General features: G+C 37.1%; 1 protein-coding gene across 1 annotated transcript; it reads right to left on the reverse strand.

The window, feature by feature from the left end:
• Positions 1–9301: 9301 nt before the first annotated feature.
• LOC6645078 (POU domain protein CF1A) lies at positions 9302–12130 on the reverse strand. The gene is given in 1 exon segment (XM_002067683.4): positions 9302–12130. A coding segment is annotated over 1 exon segment (2238 nt). The 5' UTR covers positions 11762–12130; the 3' UTR covers positions 9302–9523.
• Between the last annotated feature and the right edge of the window lie 13038 nt (positions 12131–25168).

Here is a 25168-nt window from a genome sequence, read left to right on the forward strand (position 1 = left end):
GCAAAATACATTTTGTATATTAAATTTAAGTCTTAAAGAAAAATAGATGATATATGATTTGGCAACTTATATTTTGTGCGCTGAACTTTAAAACACTAACGGGAATATTTGATTTTCCTCTATAGAGGTTTCTCGTCTAATTGCCTTTACCATTCAAAATCAAAATTCTACAAAATAATATAATAATAACTCAGCTGCATAGACAATAGTTTAAACTCTGTAATGTAAATAGCTAGCTTTAAGCTAAAATTAATAATAAGGAAATAAAGCATATTATCAAATGAAAAATATTTGATTTATTTATTTATCTTTAGAGTTAACTTAAACTTACAAAGTTTAAGCCAATAGTTTGTAGCCATGGCTACTGAGGCCTTCGGCTAGGTCTAAAGGGAATAAAATTATATGAATGGCTCGAAATGAAAATCCTTGGTAAATTAAGTGAGTTTCCTTTACTTAGTCAAAGCTCACAAATTACAGTAAATCAGAACTAGAAATTAGCAGATATAATTTTAAAAACCGCAAATGTTTCAAGTTACATTTCAAATTGTTGATAAGGTGATAATGATATTAGCTATTATTAAATATTTTATTTAATATTTATTTTTGCATTTATGGACAATTAACAAATAAAACAGAGGTAAATAGTCTAATGAAAGGTAAACAGAATTCCTACAAATATAGACATTTGTGACAATTACATATATCGACTTACCTCTTATTAGCATACACGATTTTGGGCCGAAAAACCTCCACCTGGAGAACCCCTGGATTATGGCAAATATTACGTTTTTTTTCCTCCTGCTAACCAAGCGATAACTTATCAGCGGCGCCACCACCAGCCACTACCTTCCACCACTTCCTAGTTTGCCTTTTGCGCCACATTTTGCCAGCACGATCGACGCCCCCAAGCAGCAGCCGCCATGGCATCGCCTCCTCCCTGACGGCGTCGTCACTCGCGTTGCATTACAAATGCAAAAACAAAAAATGGGGGAAAAAGGCACAAAAAAAATGAGGAAAAAATCAACAAGAAAATTAGAAATGCAAATGTATTTAAAGACATTCGATGCTTGGCGCTGCGATGCTTTGATGAGCCAACCTCATCATCATCATCGTCGTCGTCGTCGTCGTCGACGTCGGCGTCGTCAGTGCATTTTGTTGTTGTCTTTTGATCAAGCGCAGGCGCAAAAGCAAAAACGTGCGACCACGGAAACGACAGCGACGGCGTCATCATCATCATCGACGCAGTCGCTGCTGCTACTTACATTAAGGCCAGCAAGCACGTGCGCACATGCGCAGCAAATAACTTGGCCCGATGGACCTGGACTGCATCCCAGAGGATAGTGTAATAGTGTTTGGTCAGGAAGAGGGGTGTGTGTGAGGGGGGGTGACCAGGGATTGGAGGCATGCCAACATGCCTGACTACTTTGTTTATTAATTCTTTTGTGCATTTTTTCGCGCTTGACTTAAGAGAGTTTTGGTTCGGTTTGGTTTGGCTTGGTTGGCTGTTGTTTTTGCAACAGTCGCCGAGGGCCTAAAAGATTATTGCCGGTTTTCATTAAGAGATTTATTGCAGCAGCAGCAGCAGCACCAGCTGATGCTGCTTGAGCTTGACCGCTGAATGCCCACCAGCAACTCGTTCACGGCTTTTATTTTTCTTCTTGTTTTTTTTACATTTTTGTTTTGCAAATTTTCAAATTCTGTGCGCTGCACTTGCTGCCACTCGATCATATACACTGAGCGAAAAAACGAAAACTACTCATTGAGAGGGCTAACATTTCCAATAAATTAACCAGGCCACTTTCCATGGATGTCCATCTTGAAAATTCCATCAAATTCTTGGGTTTCATATCGTCCAGACTGTGTCCAGACAAGTAAATCAAATTCTTTTGGCTCAGTGCGTGAGGCTCTGGGCGACCTTGTTGCCTATTTGTCAAGTGACCGCCATGGTTGTGTGAGAAAAGTCCAACTTCAAATTTACAGACCGCCATTGCGGTACCCCTCCATCTGCTCCACTCACCAGCGCAACTCCCCCTCCAGCTATCCTCTTAAGCTAGACTTTTTATTTATTCGTTAAAAATGTGTGCAAACAGCGCAAAAAAGAGAGAGAGAGAGAGAGAGAGAGAGGGAGAAAAAAACAAAATTTTGTGTTATAAAAAAGCGCAAAGTGGTTGGCTTTGACACTGCAACGCACGGGCAATGATCGCCGCCGACTCTCTTGACTGCCGCCTGCTGCCAATTTGCTTGCCAATGCCACTCTCCACCCCTCCCTCGGTGGTACCCTCTTGGCCAGCAACTTATAAAGTCATTAATAACCCGCGCATTTTCAACAGTTTAACTCGCAACGGAGATCCAAAACTCAGACCGAGAAATCGCGAGACGGGAGACGTAGTGACAATGTCATGGTTCAGACATCAATTGCGTTTGCTTATTAGAGAGATGTTTGTTTGCGTGTTTGTTTCTGTGTCGTTGAAAGCGAGGGCTGTTCGATTAGTTGCCAAACGACAACCATCGTCCCTCCTATTTCTCAATCAAATTTAATAATTTTCATATTCAAATTTCATCATTCAGAATAACTTTCAATCAAAGTAGTAGAAACTCTTTAATCTTTCCCCCCTCACCCCCTTCACAATCACTATATGTACACACAAATACATGCATAGAGAAAGAGATATCATGACAATCTGCCATATATGGTCGTACCCGCATTATTTGTCTAGGTGTCTAGTGACTCTGATCACTGTGCCCCGTAAAGTGCCACCAACTGTCGAAGGTGCTGGATGTCGTACCCAGCCCCTTCTAGCATTCTCCCCCCACCCCTTCCCCCACCGGTTTACCCGTTTCTTAGCAATTTATGGCCGAGTCTATACGCTCATTCATTCGCTTGCATTTTTCAAGCTTCACAGCTTAATTTGGGCTTTGCGGGGGAGTCTAGTCTAGTTTAATTTCTAGTTGTTGTATTTGTGTGCGCAGTTAAATTTTTTTATATGTATTTTTGAATTTGTATTGTGAGCGTTTAAAGCTCATAAATTTTGTAATTAGTGTATGTTTTTGTTTTTTTAATATTAACTCTAAGAGTAACAAAATAAATGCAAAACAAAATTAATTTTATTTTGTTTTTATTTTTGTTGGTTTTTAGTGAGCAATTTATATATTTCACTTTACTACTTTTTCTTTTTCCGTTTTTTTTTTTTTTGGTCTTGGTGATTCTCTTTTCCGCCTTTTTTTTTTTGTTTTTTTGGAACTGTCGCACACGAACGCACATCAAACGTAGGGCCGTTCCGTCCAGCAGAAGAACCGAAGAAGAAAATGAAAATTCCCAAAGGAAGCATAGATAATGAGCACGAAAAACACACACCGAACACCCTGAAGTGTGTCCAGAGTTGTTAGTGTTGTTATTGCTGCTGCTGCTGCTGCTGCTGTTGGCCGCTTGGTCGGTCATCCAGTTCGTCAGAGACAAAGTCAGCCACCAGCCATGAGCAACCAGAGAGAGAGTGTCAGCCATTTTGGCCAGAAACAGAGTCAGAGTCAGAGCCAGCAACGGAGGCAGAGGCAGAGACACAATGCCAACATCAAACTCCGAGTCCAACTTCAACTCAGTCTCTTGCCGTTGCTGCTTTTGTTTTTAGCCATTGTTAGTTGTTGGTGTTGCTGTTATTGTTGGTGGTGGTGGTGGTGCCCCTGCTTTTGCAACATTTGAATGATTCTCGTTGGTCGTGTCAGTCCCACGGGTAATTATTGACACGGTTGTATGCACGCAGCCCCCAAAAAGCAAACAGCAGCAGCACGCGAAATAATAAAAAATGAAAAAACACAAAGAAAAAAAAAAAAAATTTCAACTCAACTGAAAATAATAATGAAAATGTCGTGGACTGGGGTATGTAGGGTCTCGCGGGTGTCTCTCTGAGTGTATATCTGTGTGTGTGTGTGTGTGTGTGTGTGTCTGTAGGGGGTGTTACCATCTACTTTTTGGCCCCTTCTTCGTAATATTGCTGCTTTTCTCTACATCTATATACATATATATACCGTTTGGTGGCACGCACGTTAACATTAAAACCAATGAAAACTACAATTTCCTCGCTTATACTTATTAGTAATTTTTTATCATCATCATATCATTCGGCAACTTCAAGAAAAAGGGAGGGAGAGGGAGAAAGAGATAGAACGATAGAACGATAGAAAGAGAAAACTCACTAAAGGGTGGATAATATTAATTTGAAGTAGAAAATGAGGAAAACTACAAAATATACAGGTGAAATATTTCAAGTGTGTAGAAGGTGACAAGCATATCCAGGTAGACATACATACAGGGGGATCGGAGCTAGGTCTTGTTACATATGTATATGTATTCTATATAACACAGATACCAAGTCAGAACTCTGAGACAATTGACTTATCATTTGGTTTGAAACAAAGCCAATAGTTAGAAGAGAAAAATTTCATTTGAATATTTGTAAATTAGTTGAATATTATTTATCACGAAGATGAGCGATTCTCAATTTTCATCTGAATGTTCTTGCATTAAAGAGTATTTAAGTGTCCTATAGTATCTGTGTACTTATATATTAGCATTCCATATGGGAAGAAAGATAAAAAGAAAAAATTAACAAAACTTTATATAGCCCGAGGGCAGGTTTTATCTACATACATATACACACATATGTGGGTGTGTGAGTGTGTATGTCTGTATGTATTTGTACTTTTTTTTAACGACCCCAAAAAGGCAGGTGGCAATAGATAAAAACGTATAAATAGGCAGGATTGTGGGCAGCCATGTTTATTTTTTTGTTTTTTTTTCCGTTTTCTCTCTATCTCTCTCTCTCTCTCTCTCTCTCTCTTTCTTTTTTTCGATGTTGTTGTTTTTAATTGTACCCCTATTAAATATTATTTGGTAGTTTGTTGTTTTGTTTTTCAAGTTTTATATACCCTTACCAAAATGTTTTACCCATTTTGGCGACAAAAGCCATGCTCGATTGGGATTATGAATAAATTTTGGTAATTATTTTGGGCCAATTTCATTTAGTGCTGTGAGTTTTTACTCTGTCTAACTCTGGACAGTCATCTCTTTTTTTGAAATATTTCTAAAATAAATCCCTGATTCTAAAGATTGAATTAAATTTAATAATTTTATCTTGTTTATTCCAGAAAAATAACTTATTAACACTCTATACTTTTGGCGATTTCGAAAATGACTTTTTTGTCATTGTCGATTCGACGATTCGAAGATCTTAACTTCAACTTAACATTAAAGCCATCTATTTATTCTATTCCAATGTGAAACTAAAGAACATTTCCTAACACATATTTATTATGAAAAGTTCTCTGAGTTTCGAGAGATTCTGAAATCGACTTTAATTTTAAAGATGTTGAAATTTTCTCAAATTTTCGCAATGTTACAATTTATTATTTGTTTTTGAACATTTTGGTTATATTTTCACAATAAAAATATATACAGAAAGGTTACACTTGTATGTACATAGATATAGATATCATCATATAAGGACATAGGGTATTGAATGGATCGCATAGAGGGCAACATGTGGACAATGAGAATATAAATATATATCGTATATATATCACTAACAAAAATAAGCAACTTACTCCTGTTTTTTGTGGTTGTTGTTGTGCAAAAAAAAACAACATTAATGCCCTGGTATAAATAAAAAATCATTGCACTTGCACTTCTGTATTATATATTACATTACGAGTTGTTGTTGTTTTATTATAAACCTAAAACTGGATATTCGATGAATTTGTTTTTATATATTTTTTGCGATGATTTGAGGACAGACACCAAAATTTCTGCTTTTTTTTGTTTTTTTTAGCTGGCTGATGCAATTCTTATGCAAAATTACTAACCAACAAATGTTAGTCGATTGGTTAGTCGATTGGTCGCTTGATGTGTGCACGCAAATTGTTAATCAACGTCAAATAAAATATGCATTTAAATTATGAATTAAATGTGAAAAGCGTGTGTCACATTAGAGTCAATTGAAGAGCACACAAACGAATTGTGAGCAAAATCAAAACAACCAAAAAAAACAAAAAAAAAAACAGGGCATTGTGCAGACAATTTAAGAGTTTTTAGTAATTTGAAATTTAATCCTAAATTATGGCTTATTTGAACCGTATTACAAAAAAGGGTTTCAAATCTAACAATAATTAAAAATTAACTTGAAATAATATTCAAATTAAATGGCATAAATAAATTCTATGAGATCTGATCTGATCTCTTCCTATTATAGCCAGCCCTTCCCAGATATCAAGAGCTACAATAGAATGAGTTTCTATACGAAACTTTAGATTTCTACTAATCCGAAATGATTCATTTTAAAATTGTAGTTGTTTATATTTACTTTCAATTGCTGATTCTTCATGCTTAATATTCAATTTAATTTGAATTTCTGTCACTTCTCAGATGATTGTGAGATTCTTTTTCACACACACATGATTTTAACATCAATTGAATTGATTGATTTTTGTTTTTAACTTTGTGTTAAAATATACGATTAAATATTTAACAAATGTATGTACATATATATATATATAAGTATTTTGTTTTGTTTGAATTTTATTCCTTTATTTTAATTTATTTTTATATAGCTGAACTTGATTTTATTTTGGACACTCGACCATGTAAATCTTTGCGATTATCACTCACTCTCTCATCAAATTCCTTTGCAATTGACGTCAAATTGCGTAATATCCAAGCACCATTTGAAAAGTTTATAACCAATAAACGAATTAACAATACAAAAATCTTATATTGTTGTTTTTTTTTTGCTTATGGCTTTTGGTTGTTTTTTTCTGTTTTTAATGAAATGCCACACACTTTTTAATGGCAACTTTCATTAACGATAACGGCCCAGTGGGTGTTATTAGTTAATTGCCCAATTGGCCTGCAACACGTCACAACACTTTGGCTATAAACATCATCACCATCATCGTCATCATCAGTAAATGGAGCATCGGTTTTGCAATACTCTAACTTTATTTAATTAAATTTCTTCCCGCTTTCTCAAATAAGTTCATAAGACTTTGCAGTTCGCGTTGCACTTCACGTCATACAAAACTGTTGTCTGACTGAAAATGCCCTTCCTCAGAGAGGGTACAACTAAAGGTGAATATAATATGAGTAATAGATATCGAAATCGAAATCGAAGTCGAATCGGCTGTAAAAGTGATCAGATGATCTTAATTAAACGATAATAAAAGGACGTCTTGGTATATTTGTTTTTTTTTTTCGAATAATATTCTTTTTTATTTGTTGTTTTAAGAGTTTTTTTTTTGTTTTTTTTTTTTGTATTTTTTCTTCTTGATTTTTGAGTGTGTGTGTGTTGTGTGTGTTTATGTGTGTGTCTGTGTGTGTGTGTGTTTGTTGTATGTGGAATGTACCGCTTTTTGTTGACTTGGTGCTTCCATTTCGTTTTCATCTTTAGCATAATTTTTTTTTTATAATTTATTTTATACAATTGAGGACATGGCTTAAATCTTAAATATTCAGTGTGTTTCAATCTACGTTTTTTTGTTTGTTTTTTTTTTCGTTTTTCTTGGTTTTCATTCATCATCATAAAACTAAAAACAAAGTAACTACATTTTCTTTTTTATTACACCCAAAAAAAAAAAAAAAAATTATTTATATATATATATATTTATGGATATATATGCTTATATTGAAATGGATATCTAAGTATTAGTTAAAAAGTTTCTTGTTTTTTTTTTGTCTTTTCTTATTTTGCTTACAAAAAAAAACTACGTATACATATATATATAAATATATGTATATAAACACACACACAAATACACATATATGTATGTTTATATATATATAGGTATATATATATTTATAGCATACATATACATATAAGTATATATATATATATATATATATATATGGTTATATCAAAAATTTGTTTACACAATTTTACATAAATTTTACAGTTTTTAGCTGGGATTATTTTTAAGATTTAGCTATCCTTATATTTTTCTTTGTGTGTCTGTGTATGTGTGTGTGTTTTTTGTTTTTGTTGTTGTTTTTTCTTATTTCTTGTTTTTGCTTAGTTTTTAATTTTCTGTTTATGTAGAAAGTCTAGTTACTAAGTGCCTAGAAATTACAATTTCATATATATTATTTTTATGGATTATATTATGCGTTTTGTTGCTGCTGTTGTTGTTGTTGTTGTTGGCATTGTTTGTTGAATTTAAAAATCTACAATTGCAGTTTAAAGCTAAAAAAAAAAAAAATTTTGTCTTAATTTTTAAGTTTTTTTCCTTGTTTTTTCTTTTTGTTGTTATATTTTAATATTTAACTTGTAGTGTTTTCGTTTCGTATTTACAAATGCTTTTGCCGCTGATTTAAGATTCTAATTCGTCTTTTTTTTTTTTGTTTGTTTGTTAATATTTCGTGTCATTTGTTAATCCAACTACTGGCTATATATATATAATATATGTATATATATATTTATTTATATATATATATATATATATATATATGCATATATAAACACGGCTTACGCTTAAATCGAACTAAAAAAAAAAACACTAAATAGAAACTTTTTATATCTGCATGTTATATCGTTTTTTGTTTTTGTTTTCTTTATATATATATATTAATTGTGTTTTACTTTTTTTATTTCTTTTTGTTTAATTCATTCTTGAGCTTGTTCTAAAGACGCGACAATGTGTTAAAAAGAAAATTCCAAGTGCCTCTAATTCGAGAAGTAGGAGATTAGGAAATTTGGGATTAGCAAATTTCTCAAAGAATTCGCGCCAGGGAAAAAAAATTAAGCACACTTGATTTGCATTTAGTTGCACTGATTAATTTGTGTAAACTCAATTGGATGTTGTATTTGGATATTGATTTGCACTACGAAATTGGCACAAAAATGAATTTGCAGCAATTTTCTAACTGTGCTCGACTCAACATTTTCTTTTCTTCTGTTGTGCTTTTTCTTTTCTTTTGCATTTTCCAAATAAACAAAATTTACCTTGTCTCGCATTCTTTTCCCGGTTTCCATTTTTCTCTCATCTTTTCATTTTCTTTTTAACATATTTGTCGCGATTTTTGCTTGTTTAAAGCACTTTCCACTAGTTTTCCATTTTAATGTTTTTTTTTTATGTTTTTTGTTTTTTGTTCGTTTAAGTTTTTCATACATTTTAAGTTTCGGTTTTTTGTTAAATTTTAAAACAACATCACTTGGTTTCACGTTTGATTTAAATTTTAATTTATAATTTGATTTAAGTTGGTAAGTTTTTTAAACTTGCTTTGTGTGTTTTAGTTTTAAAGTTTTAGATTTTGGAATTTTTTGTTTTCCTTTTTTTTTACTCTGGAGAAACAAAAATTTTTGTGGATGGCAGCTCGCTGTCACCAGCTCCCGGCTCCAGCTCCTGGGCCGCCGTCGCTCCATGGTCTAACACAGAAAAAAATCTTATCTAAAGTGGTTGTCGGATTGCGTTCCTGGGCCACCCAATTTGACGTATGAGTTGTTTAAGAGGATTCATAGCCAAACCAGGCGGCCGATGTATGCTATTCGCCGCCCGCTCCCCCAGCGCCGCCAAAGCTATTGAAATGACGCACTGCAGCCGCTCCGGGGGCGGCGGCGGCCGCACCGAACTGCAAACTGAGCTCGAAGAGGCGACGGGCATGCAACTGCTGCTGCTGCTGCTGATGGGCGGCAACGTGATGATGGGCCGCTGCCGCCGAGTGGTGATGGGCCGGATGATGGTGCTGCTGGTGGTGATGATGCTGATAGGGATGATGATAGTGGCCACCTAGGACTCCGCTCGAGGCGGCCGATGCGGAGCCCGGCGAGGCGGAACTTGGCGGCGGCTGCAGCGATGAGCCCGGCGATAGCTGGGATTCCACAACGCCGCCCATGGACGAGGAATGGGAATGCTGCAGTTGCTCGCTGCTGGTGTGAAACAGATGCGGATGATGGGCGGGATTTAGATGAGCTGCGGGATGCTGGTGCGGATTGTGTGGATGATGGGGATGCTGATAGCGCATGGGATCCATGTACATGGCGGCTGCTGCAGCGGCCGCTATGCTGGATGCCTGTTGTTGTTGTGGTTGCTGTTGCTGCTGGTGCAATTTCACTTGCTCTTCGCTGCTGTTGTTGTTGTTATTGTTATTATTGTTGTTGTTGTTATTATTGGTGCTATTGTTGTTGTTATTATTATTATTAGTTTGAGCCGGAGACTGAGGCGACATCACCTGGCTGGTCATGGTATTGGTACTACCGCCACTCGACGAAGGCGTATGGGCGTGATGTTGCTGCTGCTGCTGCTGTTGCTGCTGTTGTTGCTGCTGCTGCTGCTGCTGTTGCTGTTGACTCAGACTATTATTGGATGCAGGAGTTGATCCGGCTGCAGCTGGATTCGACTCCTGGATTTCTGATTGCTAGTGGGCCGTTAACTGATGCTGCGCCCCCACCGTTGTGGCTGTTTGCATGTTCTGGGGGCTAAGCATTGGCGGTGAGTGCGAATGCGAGTGATGGGTGCCCATTGGACTGCCGTGCATGTGATCGTGATGCGAGTGATAGCCGCCATGATGGCCCATATGACTGCCCGGTGGCATGCCGTCCATCATGTCGCCGCCGAGAGTGTTTGGCGGTGTCATGCGCTTCTCTTTTTGCCGCCGATTGCAGAACCAAACGCGCACCACTTCCTTCTCCAACTGCAATGAATCGGCCAGGGAGGATATCTCCTGAGCGGAGGGTTTCGGCTGTTTATGGAAATGCTGCTCCAGAGCACCCTTAACGCTCACCTCGATGCTGGTGCGTTTCTTGCGCTTTCTACCCTGGGCGGCAATCTTGTCTATCGATGTGGGTGAGCCCGTTGTGGAATCGGCCTCCTCCAGCCATTTCTGTAGCAACGGCTTCAGTTTGCACATGTTCTTGAAACTCAGTTGCAAAGCCTCGAAGCGGCAAATTGTCGTCTGGGAGAAGACATTGCCGTACAGGGTGCCCAGGGCAAGGCCCACATCGGCCTGGGTGAAACCGAGCTTGATGCGTCGCTGTTTAAACTGCTTGGCAAATGCCTCCAGATCGTCGGAAGTGGGTGTGTCCTCCTCGCCGCCGCTAATGGCATCGCCCCTGTCGCCGCCCATCACATGATGCGAGTGTATATGCAATTGGGGCGATTCACCGCCGCGCAGGGCATGATGCAATGGCGCACCGACACTCTGGTGGGCCGCATGAGCCGCAGCCGGATGGTGTAACATGCCATTCATTGCCACATGATGATACTGCTGCAGCGGAGATCCTCCAGTGGCGGCGGCATAATGACCCGCATGGGGAGCATGCCAGGCCGCTGCCACGGCATGTGGCGAGGGCGATGCCATGCCCTGCTGAATGCGTGTCTGCTGCGTCAAATGGGACATTTGCTCCTGCTTTACCGTATCGACGGCAGCGGCAGCGGCCAAAGATGCGGCAGCCGAGGCGGCGGGATGATGATGTGTATGATGCGAGGGCAGAGACCAGGGATCAGCATGGGCCAGGGCACTCCACGATCCTAGGCCACCGCCGCCGCTGCCATTTCCGTTCGGCGACGGTGACGACGGCAACTGTTGTTGATGGGCGGCCGCTGCTGCAGCGGCTGCAGCATGATGATGCTGCAGATGATGATGCTGTTGCATATATTTCATCTCGCCGGCATCTGTGGCCGATCGCGGCGAGGAGGTGTGATAGCCACCACCGCCGCCTCCGCCGCCCAGAGCCATGTCCAGTTCGGCACTTGGTGGCGACATGTACGATGTTGCGGCCATCCCCACCGCTCTGGGGCTGTTCAGGCCCTCCACGCTGGCGGGGTAGGGCTCCAAATTGGGGCTCAGTTTAACGACTTTGTAAACCGATCTATCGAAAGGACCAAGACCACTAGAGTCCCTATGCTCATTCCACTCGAACCGTGAGGCAACCGTCTTGAAGTCTTTAACGTTAAACGTGGCGCAAACAAATTACAATAACTCTCGCGCACTCAACAAGTCGCGACGGTAACTCACTCCTCGTTTTAGCCCAATCGCTGACTGGATCGTGGCTAATTCGCAGATTAGTTTGCGTTCAATTTAGCATTTAGTTTTTCTACTTGTGGTTGTTGTTGTTGGTTGTTCTGGGTGCTGATGTTGATGCTGATGCTAGAGCTGCTCGATCAAACTTTTTTTTCTTTTTTTCGGGGATGACCAAAAACAAAAAATAAAAAATAAAAAATGTTTCGCACTTTTTCCTCGATTTTTGTTTGTTTTCTTTTTTAGCTATTTTTGCTTTGCGATTGTATTTTTCCTTTGGCTTTTTACACACTTTCTTTCGACTTTACAAATTATCGATTTTAATTTTAAAAAAATTATTTTATATTTTTTTTTTTGTGTATTATTTTATATAAATATTATTTTTGTTGTTGTTGTTGTTGCTGGTGTTGTTGTTGTTGTTGTTGTTGCAATTGATTTATATTCTATTATTTATTTCTTGACGGAAAATCTCGAAAAGATGTGTTTGGATATTTGTCGTGTTATCGTATTGTTGTCTACTGAGAGGAGAGCAAGTATTAGGCGACGAGCACACAGAGAGGCAGTAGGTCTCAGATTCAAACAAAATATATTTTCGACTCGACAAGACTCGACAAAAAAAATTCACGTGCAAACTCGTAGAGCTATCGAAGTGAACTAACCTCATGTGTCGACTGAACGTAGCTACGTAGCGCCGCTCACACAGCGCACTCAGTCGTCGACGTCGACGACGTTGTTTTGAGTTGTTAACCCCCTCCCTCCCCGCCCCGGCCCGACCAGACTCGACCCGGTATGGTATGGCATGGTATACACTACATACTATGCTACCCCTCATATGAGACACCCTCCCTCGTGGCGAGAGGCGAAACCAGTTTTCAACCCGTCTTTCGGCTTGGTCGGCACTGTCGGCTAGGGCTCGGCTTGCCATGACACTAGCGGAAGCGAGACAGACAAACAATGGGCGAGAGCAGGCCGGATAGTATGTGCATGGAACTGGAAATCAGACTTGCGCTCTATTGGGTTCAATATTCCAATGATACGCCCACTGGCCAGTCTCAAGACTCACGACTCACGGCTCAGGCGAGACATTCCAATGCAGAGTGACATTTTGTATGGAAGAGCGAGAGAGTTAGCGAGAGAGGCCTGGGGCGGCGAGAGAGAGAGATGGAGAGATGGGCTGCTCAGGCTCAGGCAGGCGCAGTCATCGAATTGGAGCTTTCTATGTCCATTAGTTCAGGATTGAGTTTGCGACTTTGAGCTTTGTTCATTTAGTTGTGGCGGGCGTCTGGTTTCCTTGTTCACCTTCGTCCACCTAACTTCAAATTGTTCGTCCAGCTCGATTCCAAAAAACAGAAAATTGACATGGAATAGTTTTTTGATTATTATTTTGTGTTTTTTTTTTTTTTTTTTTTGGTTTGTTCTCAAATGTTTCGTTTCAATCATATTTACATATCTGTATCATCAAAAATACCAAAATATATGTACCCATTTGTGTATAATCGATAGACAAATAGACAGACAGATAGGAAAAAGGTTTTCGGCCTGCTGTGTTTTGGGTTTGTCGCGCGCGCTTTTACCGTTAATAGAAAAAAAAAACACATACATATATTTTTTAAGTTATTGATTAAGTTTGGTTCGAATTTGTTGTCTTTGTCATACAATAAGAGAGCGTGTTAATTTTATTTATTTTCTATTGTCAATCGCTTTGTGCCAAATTTGATTTAGTGGAGCGAGTCTTCCCAGACAAAAGGCGCATTGTGCTGGATCCATTGTCTCCGAAGGAAATTACAAGAAGAAGAATGTGAAGCAACAGTTCATTTTTTACACTGGCAAAAACAAAATATGAAAACAAATTTATTCCAAACATTTCGGTAAAATAAAACTTGCCAAAAGTGTTAAAGTAAATCTATTTATATATCTAATATTTAGATGGAACATTAATTAAAAGTGTTTAATCATGATTAATTTTAAAAATATGTATAACTCAATCTCATGGAATAAAGTTAGATTTTTCACAAACAAATTTCTTAGTCTTTTATGTAATTTTCTGAAACTTTTGAATATTAAATAGTTGAAATAATTATATGCACAATTATTATACAAATTTGCAATTTATGAAATAGTTTTAAAATGAATATCAATTTTCTTTACACAAATTTTGTTTGGAATTTCTGCAAGTTCACTTGATAAAAGTTTTAAAAAGGCGTTGAAAATTTCTGCAAAATTAGTTAATCCACTTGATAAGTGGATATACATATAAAGTCTTAATTTTATTAAATTAAACAAAAGTGTAGTTATGGTTAATGGAATCCTAAATCTAGATGGTTGAAAGACAACTAATTTCTAATGATTTCTAACTAGATTTTATTCTTTCGATAGGTATATTAGCTTCAAGCTTCAATTAAAAATCTATAAACATAAATATTAATATCTATATTTCGTAATGCTTACGCCTTTTCTCATGAAACTGGACTACGTCCATGAATTCATATTGTGATGGAGTCATTAACATGAACAAACTACTCTTGAAAACACCTTTAATAATTTTACACCCTCACCTAACCATTCACGACTGTCGCTTATTCTGTTTAAGTGTGTGTGTGTGTGTGTGGCAGGTCAAAAATTATGCAAACTAAGGTCAACAACCAGGCAGACTCTCTCACTCACTCACATACATATGTACAAAAATATTTGCATTATTTTGTTTACATATTTATTGTGTTGTTGTTTCTCTTTTTTGTTTCGTTATTGTTGTTGCTGTCCTTTGGCCACGCAGTTGGGCATAATTAATAAGCCAACAAGCAACAACAAAAGCAGCTTCTCGCCCATCACTGTCAACGGTTTTTGTATAGTCCTTAGACCAGAAAAAATTTACATGATAATTAGGACGCGGCGCCTAATCCAAAAAAACCAAAAAAAAAAAAAAAAACAGAACCAAAAAACCAAAAATTATTTAAATTTCAAATCCTGTTTGCCGTTGCGCACGCGCCTCTGCCTTAGCCTCTGCCTCTGCCGCTGCTGCTGCGGCTGAAAAGGACTTTGACTTGGACTTGTTGCATAATTATGCATGGCTTGCGAGTGAAAACGAGACGCACAGAGGAGGAAACTACTAAGCGCGGTGTTTATGAATGAAGATCTCCTCCTGGCTGTTCTCTCGGCGCCGTGGCCGTTGATTTCGATGATAATGAGCTCGATTAGCATTTTGGCTGCAATTTGGTTGCTGGTTTTTTTCGCTCTTTTTCACACTTTATTGTCGCGGCGCTCTTGTTTATAATTATTAGCATAATTTTCCTCTCGTTTTGCATTAAAATTTTTCTCTTCAATTTGGCTTGTTGGTTTTTTGTTTTTATTTGATGTTTACTTTTGTTGTTTGTTTATTAAGTGATTGAAGCGAAGAGTGAAAATAAAAAAAAAAATTAAATTAAAATACAAATTATGTTAAGTTGACAAATTTTTGCCACCCTGGAACTATTTATTTATTACTAAAACGACGAACTTGTTTAGGAATTTTTGGAATTTTGCTAATTACTTGAATTGAATTTTTCTCTCTTTATTTTGGGTGCCTAAAATTTTTGTCTTAAATTATCCACTCATTGAATATACCCTTTAAGCCTTTGCCTGCTGGGTACACGGCATGAAAACAATAACAACAACATTTATTTTGTTTCTGTTGTGGTAATTAAACTGCCATAATTTTGGAAAACAAAAAAAAAACAAAAAATACATAAACTGGTCAGGTTTCGTATTGAAGTCAAGTTTTAGGTTATGGGGACTTAAATGAGAATTTAAATATTTTTTCGGACAGATTGAGGGAGTAATTTGTGGTAATTGAGAAATTAACAAGAAATTGTGAGACAAAAGTAGCAGCAACAACAACAACCAAAAAAAACATACAATTTGGCAATTGTCATAACGTCGTATGCTTCATAATGAATTTTAATTTTTAAACATGATATTAAAACAGTATTCCTTGTAAGTCAAAAGTTTAAAATAAAAAAAGAATTATCAAAAATATAAATTAAGCAATATAAAATTTGGCATCCAATTTTGAGTCAAAAACTGTTTTCAATAGATTTTTTAAATTTTGAGGTTTCAGTTACTTAACAAACAACAATTTACAAAAAGAAAAGAAAACAAAGGCTCAAGCATTTTTAGAAACTTCACTCAACGAACAAAAATGTCATTATCCTTTTGGTTTTCACCATAAATGGTTAAACTGATTTAAGCAACCTACAGATAAATTTATTATAATTTCTAAATAATGTTATTATTTTCGCAATGATTATACCTCAGAAGTGTGCATCTTCGACTTTATAAGGTATTTATGTATGTATATTCTTGATAACCACGACAATACGAGTTTATGTCTCTCTGTCCATTTGTCCGTCTGAATCAACGAAAACGACCTGAAAATTTGCAATTTCTATATACTGTAGGGATTGTTTATCACGAAATCAGTTGGATCGGACTTCTATATCATTAAGCTCCAATAGGAACAATCCATCGACAACAGCGACTCTTAATAATAACTTCGTTTTTTCCAGTCGAAGGGCATACAAATTAATATTTGATGATACTAAAGATAAGATCGGATATCTATATCATGGCTCCAATAGGAAAAAACGATTACGCACATAGTAATCTATAGGCAATTTTAAACCGAATCGGATAACAATATCGTGTGAACTGTCATATGAAAACTGCTTTAGTTTGAATTTGTATTTTGTTCTTTGACAGGTTTTTATATTTATTTTATTTTCCCATCTATCCTAAATGGACAATAAGCAAATATTGTCAACGTCTGTAAGTGAGAAAATAGAAAGACTTGTAAGAGTATGTAAAGTGCGGCCACAGTTGTATGATAAAAGGGAACACCAAAACACTTCATCGTTTTCCTAAGTAAAAGTTCTCCATAGAGTTTAGTTTCCCACATTGAAAGTCAATTTTTAGTATTGAAAATAAAAAACCTTTAAACTAAAATGTAAAAAAGTATTGCAAAATAAATATAATCGCTCATGATTGCGATAGAAATTCCTTTTAAGTTTCTTTTTTGGTTCAACGGTTTTTTTTTTTAGTTAAGTTTCGCATTTCGTAATCGCATTAGACATATAAAAAAAATCTCACCCATATCATGATGATGAAGATGATGATGATGATGATGATGATGATGATGATCAGTGAAATTCAGTTGCATGCAAATAATAATCCCTAATGCACATCTTCTTGTCTGCCCTTCTTCCCTTTTGCCCTTTACCCTTGCCCATTATCTATCCAAGTGAAATTGTCTTCTTCAAGGCATTTGCAAACAATAAACATTTCATTAGCGTACAACATCATCAGCTGCAGTTTTTTTTTATGATTCGGTCAACTCTTTACCATATGCCCATACAGTACACAAATTTTTACGCGCCAAAAAACGAAGGAAGAAGATGGTAGACAATGACAATGTGCTGAAGAAGCAGCAACCCAAGGAGCAACCCTTCCAATTTCGTTGTTGTTTTTGGCAAGGTCAACTATTTAGCTATCAAACGAAATAAGGAACTTTCCTCACGGCGGCGCTCGATGCATAGGCAAATTGCATGCAAAACTGAGGCCTGCCTCAAGAAGATGCAACCCAGGTCAGTTACGATTACCTTTTCCTGTTGCAATTTTGCATGCAACGACCGTGGAGGGAAGCAGCACACAAAACGAACGTTATCCTTTCACTTTCGCTTACCTAGGCAAAGAGTTTGCCAAATTCCAGGACAAACACACACAAACACATACACACACACACGCACAAACACTACATCGACATCCTTTTTGCTTGTCATATGCAAATGAGGTGAGCCAAAAATAGAAAACACTTTTAAAGGGGTAGGGGTAGCGGGTAGGGAAACGGGACCATCACCAGTTGGCCTTAAATGCATTTCTCTGGTCCGCCTCATTGGCTTTGGCTTTGGCTTTGGCATTGACGCGACGTCAATACGAGACCCTGCGCGTAAAGGGCAAATATGCAAATTAGCTAGCATTTTTTTGTTATTTTTTATTTATTAACTAATTTATCTCTGCGGCGCTGTGACACGTCCCATATAGGCAGAGCGAAAAAAAAAACCGTCAGGGTCGTGAATTATTGGCAAATAGTTGAAGGGGGGACGAAAAAAAAGCGTTGCAACACCTGGATACAAATTTTTTAAGCGGGTTTTTTTCTCTTCCGCAGGGTAAAAGTGCTTTTAGGGATCGTTAAGTAGTCAACGAAGAGTTTCGATGAGTTCGGTGAGATATGCTATTAAATATAATCGATGAACCCAAAAGCATTTTATTGAAACGTCTGCAATTCTTATTCTAATTTTAAAGGAAACTTTCCGTATAGATACATTTTTAGAGGGGATAGGACTAAAAAATCGCACCAACACACTTACAGTAGAATCCGGTTATAACGACGCTCAAGGGACAGACGATTTTCGTCGTTATATCCGGAAGACGTACTAACCGGAGGCCCTTTCATATAAGTTTGTATTGGGACAATCACTCATCGTACTTTAGTCGCTATAGCCGGACGGACGTTATAAGCGGAGTCCTAATAACCGAATTCTACTGTATCTCCATAATGGTTATAGAACATATTACATAAAAGAAGAAATTGTATTCAATATAATGTTCCCTAACTAACTTACATCCAATTGTACAATAAATTAAAATCTTTAAAATTATTCAAATTGTTGAATACTTCATTTTTTTTGCCTTACTTTCCATTACTCAACTCGCTTTCAAGCATTACATTATCATACTCGGAAAATCTGTAAATAGAAAAATGCATAATTCATAAACTTAACTCTTATGCTCTGATCTCACTTTCGGTCTCAGTTGAAAATGTATGTATGGAAAATTAAAACCCTGTTCACACCCACTAAAGAAAATCGACAAAAAAAAAAAAAACAGAAAAGGGAAAGAAAAAAACCAACGACAGGAAACTCTAAAGCAGCAACAACTACAACAAAGGGAAAAACATATGTCAATAAAAATCTTTTTTGTTCAAGTTCATTTGCATAATGCAGTCAAAAGGGCAACCAACGCGTCGCGTCGCTCTGCCTTCCTTTTGCCTTTCGTCTCAACCCAAAATCAAACGCAAAAGCAAACGCAAATCAAGACCCAGACCCAGGTGACATTAAAACCAACTTCTAAGCGAACTCAAACTGCAAAACTACCATACAAAACTACCAGCCACACGCATGTTTGTTTCCTTCGAAAACAGAGGAAAAAACAAAATTATGTATATAGGTACATACGTAGCAAAAGAAAAAAAAAAAACAAACGCGTCGCTCGCCGACTGATATCCATCAGTTAAGCATAGCGGGGAGAGAACATGGGATACTTACCTCAAACTAAGGGGTGCATATCATTAGCCACCAACGAAAAACAAAAAAAAACACATGAAAAAACTTAAATGAAAAGGAAAAAAAAACAGTGGCACACATTTTCATACTGTCACATCAAAGGCCAATCAACTCTTTTCCAATTGCCGTTGTCTTGCTCGAGTCTTCCTTCTGATAGGAAGCGAGAGTCAACCCTTGTAACCCCTTTACTTAGCCGAGACGCAAACCCCGCTGACCGCAGTTGCTATGGTGAGTTTCCCTTCACTTGGATTGCGAAAAATTTGAGTTTATAGTAGAAATTCTCACATTCCATACTTTTTACTTACCATCTGCAACTGAAGGAGGAGAATTTAGCATACGATATACACTTAGTGGAAGGGCGATATTTCATTAACTTATTTTCAGAATCTTCTATGAAATTTAAGTTTCTTAATTGTTTTATAAAACTCAACAAACCCACGATTAGGAAATTATATAAAATGAAGTTAAAATAGACCAACAAAAGGAAACAATCGTTTTCTACTTACAATTAGTAAAGTATTTAAATTCTTCATAAATTTCAAGAATAATTAACTCTCGGCTAGAAACTAGACTACTTGCTAAAGGTATATTTAAAATTTCTTATTTAATTTCATTAAATTTAAAAAAAAAAATACATTTCAAATAATTCTTTTAATTTTTTTAATTAATCTCTCAATATACATAATGAATTTATTTTGGAATAAAAAAATAAAATCATCAGCCAACCAACTTTATGAAAGTGATAAATTTTTATCGCTTAAATCGTAAATTTTAAAATTATAATAAATTTGTATGATAGAAATGCTTTTATGAGAGACAGAAAATGAGACCACGGAAAATTTTAGTTTACTTTGCTGCAAATCTTGTGTCTCAGCACTTTTTATTATCTTTCTTGGTGTTTTTTCTCTTAACTCGTTATTAAATCCAAAACACAAAATTAATGAGTATCAACGTTTACAACACAGCTGATTTAATAATAATAAAAAAAAAAAAAAATAGGCAAAGGAGAACAAAAAAACTTTATTTTATAATATTTAGTGCAAAATGCAAGGTATATATCTTTTTTGAAGAAGATCATCTATGGAATTAAGAGAATCTAAAATGCATTATAAGGGGAGTATTAAGCAAACCTTATATATGAGGTTCATAAACACATTCCTCCCCTTTGATCTGAAATGTGCAACTCAGGACGCAACTCCAGCCATATAGGATAGGATGAGTTCAATTAGTCATATGTCTCAAAAGAAAATTTCCACGATGGACTCTATTAACTACAGAAAAGTATCTTAGATTCCTAATCAAATCGGAGGCCTAAATCATAGACATACTATGGCATATAGTAAACAATAATCGAAATTGATTCTTATTTTTCTTATATATATTTTTATTTACGATCTATCCTGAATGGACATTAAGCAAATATTGCCACAAGTAATCATGAAATGAGGGTTGAACCACCAGTCGGTCTCTGGTCTAAATGGCAGGTCGAGTGGGTGACTTCTTTTCAGACGTCTAATCTGCATACTGTTGTCCAGCAGTTTGAGTGCCAGCGCATTATCATGGCTTTCTAGCCTGGAGAGGTACCGAATGCCATAACTCCGTATCTCGCACTTAATTGACGGGATGTTAAGGTCTTTGTAGATGACTGGAGTTACGCACGGAAGGAGGCGCTTCAACAATTCTGCGTAGAAGCTTGTTTTGGCATCGCTGCAGTATAGAGACTTAAATTAAAAACATTATTGTTATTAATGCATAATTTTGACAAATTTGATCAACATTGAAATCAAATATGTTTCCAAAATAATATCGGTACAAGAATTAAAACGGAATAAAAACCTTATGCCTTCTTATGAATAAAGTGGATTAATGTGTATTGTGATGTTTATTTTATTGGTTTTCATGGACGGATTCAGGATTCAGGAGGAAGTCTTGAATCCCCTCGATATATTAATATTTCGAATATTTACCACCTCGTTATAATCCTAAATAGTGAGTAGTCGTTAAGTTCAGGTAGTTTCGATAAATCCTCCTGCCTTTACCGAAAATTGCTAAAATTGCCGAGCCGGAAATCTAGATTTTTTGATTGGACTCTTTCCGATATTATTTTCTAGATCGGTCCGTTGGTGTTATATCTTCTTAGTGATGAAATTCAAACACGATGGGAAAAATATATATGCAAGCATATCGAAAATCAATGTAACTTTTTATCCCCTCCTTCACTTTCTGTGATAACATTAATATGGAACAGATTTGATTATTATCTTTATTATTTATTTATGTTGACAAACGTTTTTTAATAAAGCATGCCATTACAAGAAGGACATGTTATTCTGTAACTGTGATTTAAATAAGCTCATGTCTGGATGTATCAAAAGTTTGACTTAAATAATTAACAACTATACGACTATTTTTTGTGGTTCTATGATGACTCACAGGAAATGAATCAGAAAAACTTTCAGTTTTCCCCCACTGTTTTTTTTTTTTTATCTTAGTCATGATATTATTTAATGGATGCCGTTTAAAAGTTCTAACAGATTTGTGTAAACGTTTTGTTGATTTTGTTGGCGGGCATTAAAATGTCCTATCATTAAAAATATTGTGATGCAAGTTTAAGTTATTATAAATAAGAAGCCTAAGCGGAACGTTTGCTGGCTACTGTTAAATAAGCACGTTGCGGTCAGTCGTGTCCGGGGCACTCCTCTAACAACACTTACAACTGGCTGCCTGCCACAGTACGGCTCTGGTTCTGTCTATGGCTCCAGTTCGACCAAGCCAGGGCCAGGGCCAATACATAATCTAAAAAACTGAAAGAGCTGAAAAACATGAGACAGGCGAGGAGAATGGGGACTAACAGCAGAAGCCACAGCCACAACAATAATAAAAATTGAAACTGATCGTGCTTCAAAATGCTTGGCACGTAGAGCAGTTTATTAAAATAACTTGGCAGAGGGTGGGGTTGGAGAGTCAGAGGATGGGGAGGGGGGGAACGTAAGAGTAAGAACCATCACCTGCTATGGGCCAAAGAAAAATTAGTTTAATCATAAAAATGCTCGACATCGAGACAGCCGAGGCAGAAGCAGACGACTCTTGCGCCAGCTACCTGTTTTGAGCATGGAATGGACTTCAATTAAAAGCTTTTAACAATATCACGTACGGCAGATCGACGGGGTAACGGGGGGGTAGGAGTGAATTCTGATTACATCACAGGACTGTGTTCCTGTCCTGCTTTTTATCAGGTGTAAAGCATCACGCTGCAAGATGAACGGCAGCAGCAAGAACAACAACAACAACAACAACAAGAGCAACTTGCGAAGAAAACACAAAACGCGTTTGCGTCTTAAGTCTTTTGATTTCCCCAAATCGCATTCTCTTTCTCTCTCTCTCTCTCTCTATCGCTCTCTTTTGCTCTTTCTTTCAGTTACACGTGCTACACCCCCGCCGTCACTGTCTATCTTTTGATTACTCCTTATGTTTTCTTTATTCGGTACAACATCAAAAGCAAGTTTATCCTTCTATCTACCCCGATTGACCATCTCACGTGACTTTGTCGGTGCAAGAGCAAGAAAAAATGAAAATAATAAAAAACAAAAATAAAAAAGAAACAGTTCCCAAAGCGCACACAACAAAAATGCTAATAACAATAACAGTAAAAATAATAATAATAATAATAACAAAAATCACGATGAATTTTGGCGCATGTCTTCCACCCCCTTCATCTCTTCCCTTGCCCCAACCAACCAGCTCTTGTTTCGATTATAAAAATTCCATTTATCGCCTTTTTGTGTGCGATTTGCAATTTCCGCGCAAATTACGCGGTGAAAATGCGTTTCAAAAAATACTTCAAAATTCATATTAATTGGCGCGTGCCGTGCGTTCAATGTTTCAACCAATAGGCCGATAAATTCGATAAAATGGATTTTATAATCGGTCAAAATTTTATTGCCATATTCTTAAATGAATTGAACTCACAACGTCATTTGGATCTGACGATCGCATTTATCCAAAAATCATATGCGAAAAACTGGAAATCGGAATCGATTGAACAGTAACATTTTTCAAATATTATAATAGATTAGGCACATTTTAGAATTAATCCTTTCCAGAATGAACTCAAATAATCGATAGTTTAATGATATCGATCGATACAATTCGTAATCTTTCTGTTGTTATTACGCTCTTTTATTAATAATGTAATCCTTTAAGGGATGTTTTTTTCCGAAGATCTTTCGCTTTGGTTCGTGCCTACGTTGCATCCGAACAGAATATGATTTAACTTAAATGTAATTATATAATTTTTCGAGCATCATTCTATTCTATAACTTCTTAAGTTAAAATGGAAAATAAATTTAGGGTTTCTATGGAAACCTACTAAGCAAGGTGGACCAAAGTGGCCGTTGATCAGTGGCGGCGCTAAAGTGTAAAGAAAAGTGACAAAGCATATCCTTGCAATGCAATGAAAAAGAAGATTATTTACTCAGGTTCGGCCGGTGGACATCTCAGGTTAGTACAGATCTCTTATAGACTGGGTGTGGTCCATGGTGTTCGTTGCTAGCAAGGCTGGACATTTACTTTCCCGCAGTTGGTACAATTCAGTAGGTTTAACTTGTTCGTATGCCTGTGGGCTTCTTAGGAGGTAAGAGCTTTCTGTTGACTGGTTACATTCTTAGTCCAGGGTACTGTGTTTGAGTGATTAAGACACTATGCTGTCACGCGCCATTAGTTTAGCCTGTGGATACATATTTTGGTTTGACTTCGAGCAGTATTTCCAAAGCGTTCGTGGAGTTCTTCATAGAAGTGCCCTGCTTCGCACATCGAAAAATTAGGTTACCTCTGCTGTATTGACAGAGAGAAGCATGTAATTCCTTTACCTACGAAGACAGCAGCTCTCTTTTTACTTGCTGTGCTATGATAAAGAAGTTTAGAGGTAAACTCGGACTAGGGCGGCGTCCTCTATTTATGCTCTTATGAGTATTCAGCTAGAGAACTCTCAGCTCCATGGCGGAGCGATTCCATTGGCGACACGACATTTTTGCAAATCTTTGGTACAAATTATCCTTAGCCACCTTGTTGATCTGAAGAATGACCTTGGTCGCTATTACGCGATGGATTGGCACGTCTTGTACCTTAAAAGAAGCAGTCCCTGCTCCAGTTGGGCACTCTTCAGATCCAATCCAGGGTTGGAACATCGTTGCTCTTGAGGATTTATTGCCGAAATACTTGCCAATGTTTCGTTTTACAGGGACATCAATTTTGACATCAATCTCATCTGTTCCGCCGGATCCGGGCATCGTCGAGGCAACGTCTCCAAGGACTAGTAGCAATACAACTGCTATAGCCAGCTCCTCCCAGCTGGCGACACGCAGAGCGGATTTCCGTTTGGGATAATATCCCAGCCCAACTTATACTCTCTGTTGCCTACCGTTAAGGCATAACAAATAAACATCTAATTTAATTGATTAATAGAACAGTTTACGCAAAATTTGTACAGTCAATTTAGAAAAATCTTTGAAAATTGTGAAAACCAAAAAAAAAAAACAAAAACCTCCTACTTCAATTTATTGTACCCATTTATATTCATATCTATATCTGAGCAACCAGTTTTCATGTTTTTTTTTTAGGTTTAGCTTCTTCAGCGGCGATTCTTTTGCTTATAAGTCAATTTGCAAAATCGTAAGCCACTGAAGGACTTAGTTCCTTCTACAGCTCCAACCCCAGCCCCGATGCGTATGCGTAATGCATATAATTTGCAGCTCAAAAAACAACGGAAAAACCTTGAGGCATTCAAATAAAGTTGTGA

The sequence above is a fragment of the Drosophila willistoni genome, assembly GCF_018902025.1.
Source record: "Drosophila willistoni isolate 14030-0811.24 chromosome XR unlocalized genomic scaffold, UCI_dwil_1.1 Seg105, whole genome shotgun sequence".
NCBI classification, from domain to species: Eukaryota; Metazoa; Arthropoda; class Insecta; order Diptera; family Drosophilidae; genus Drosophila; species Drosophila willistoni.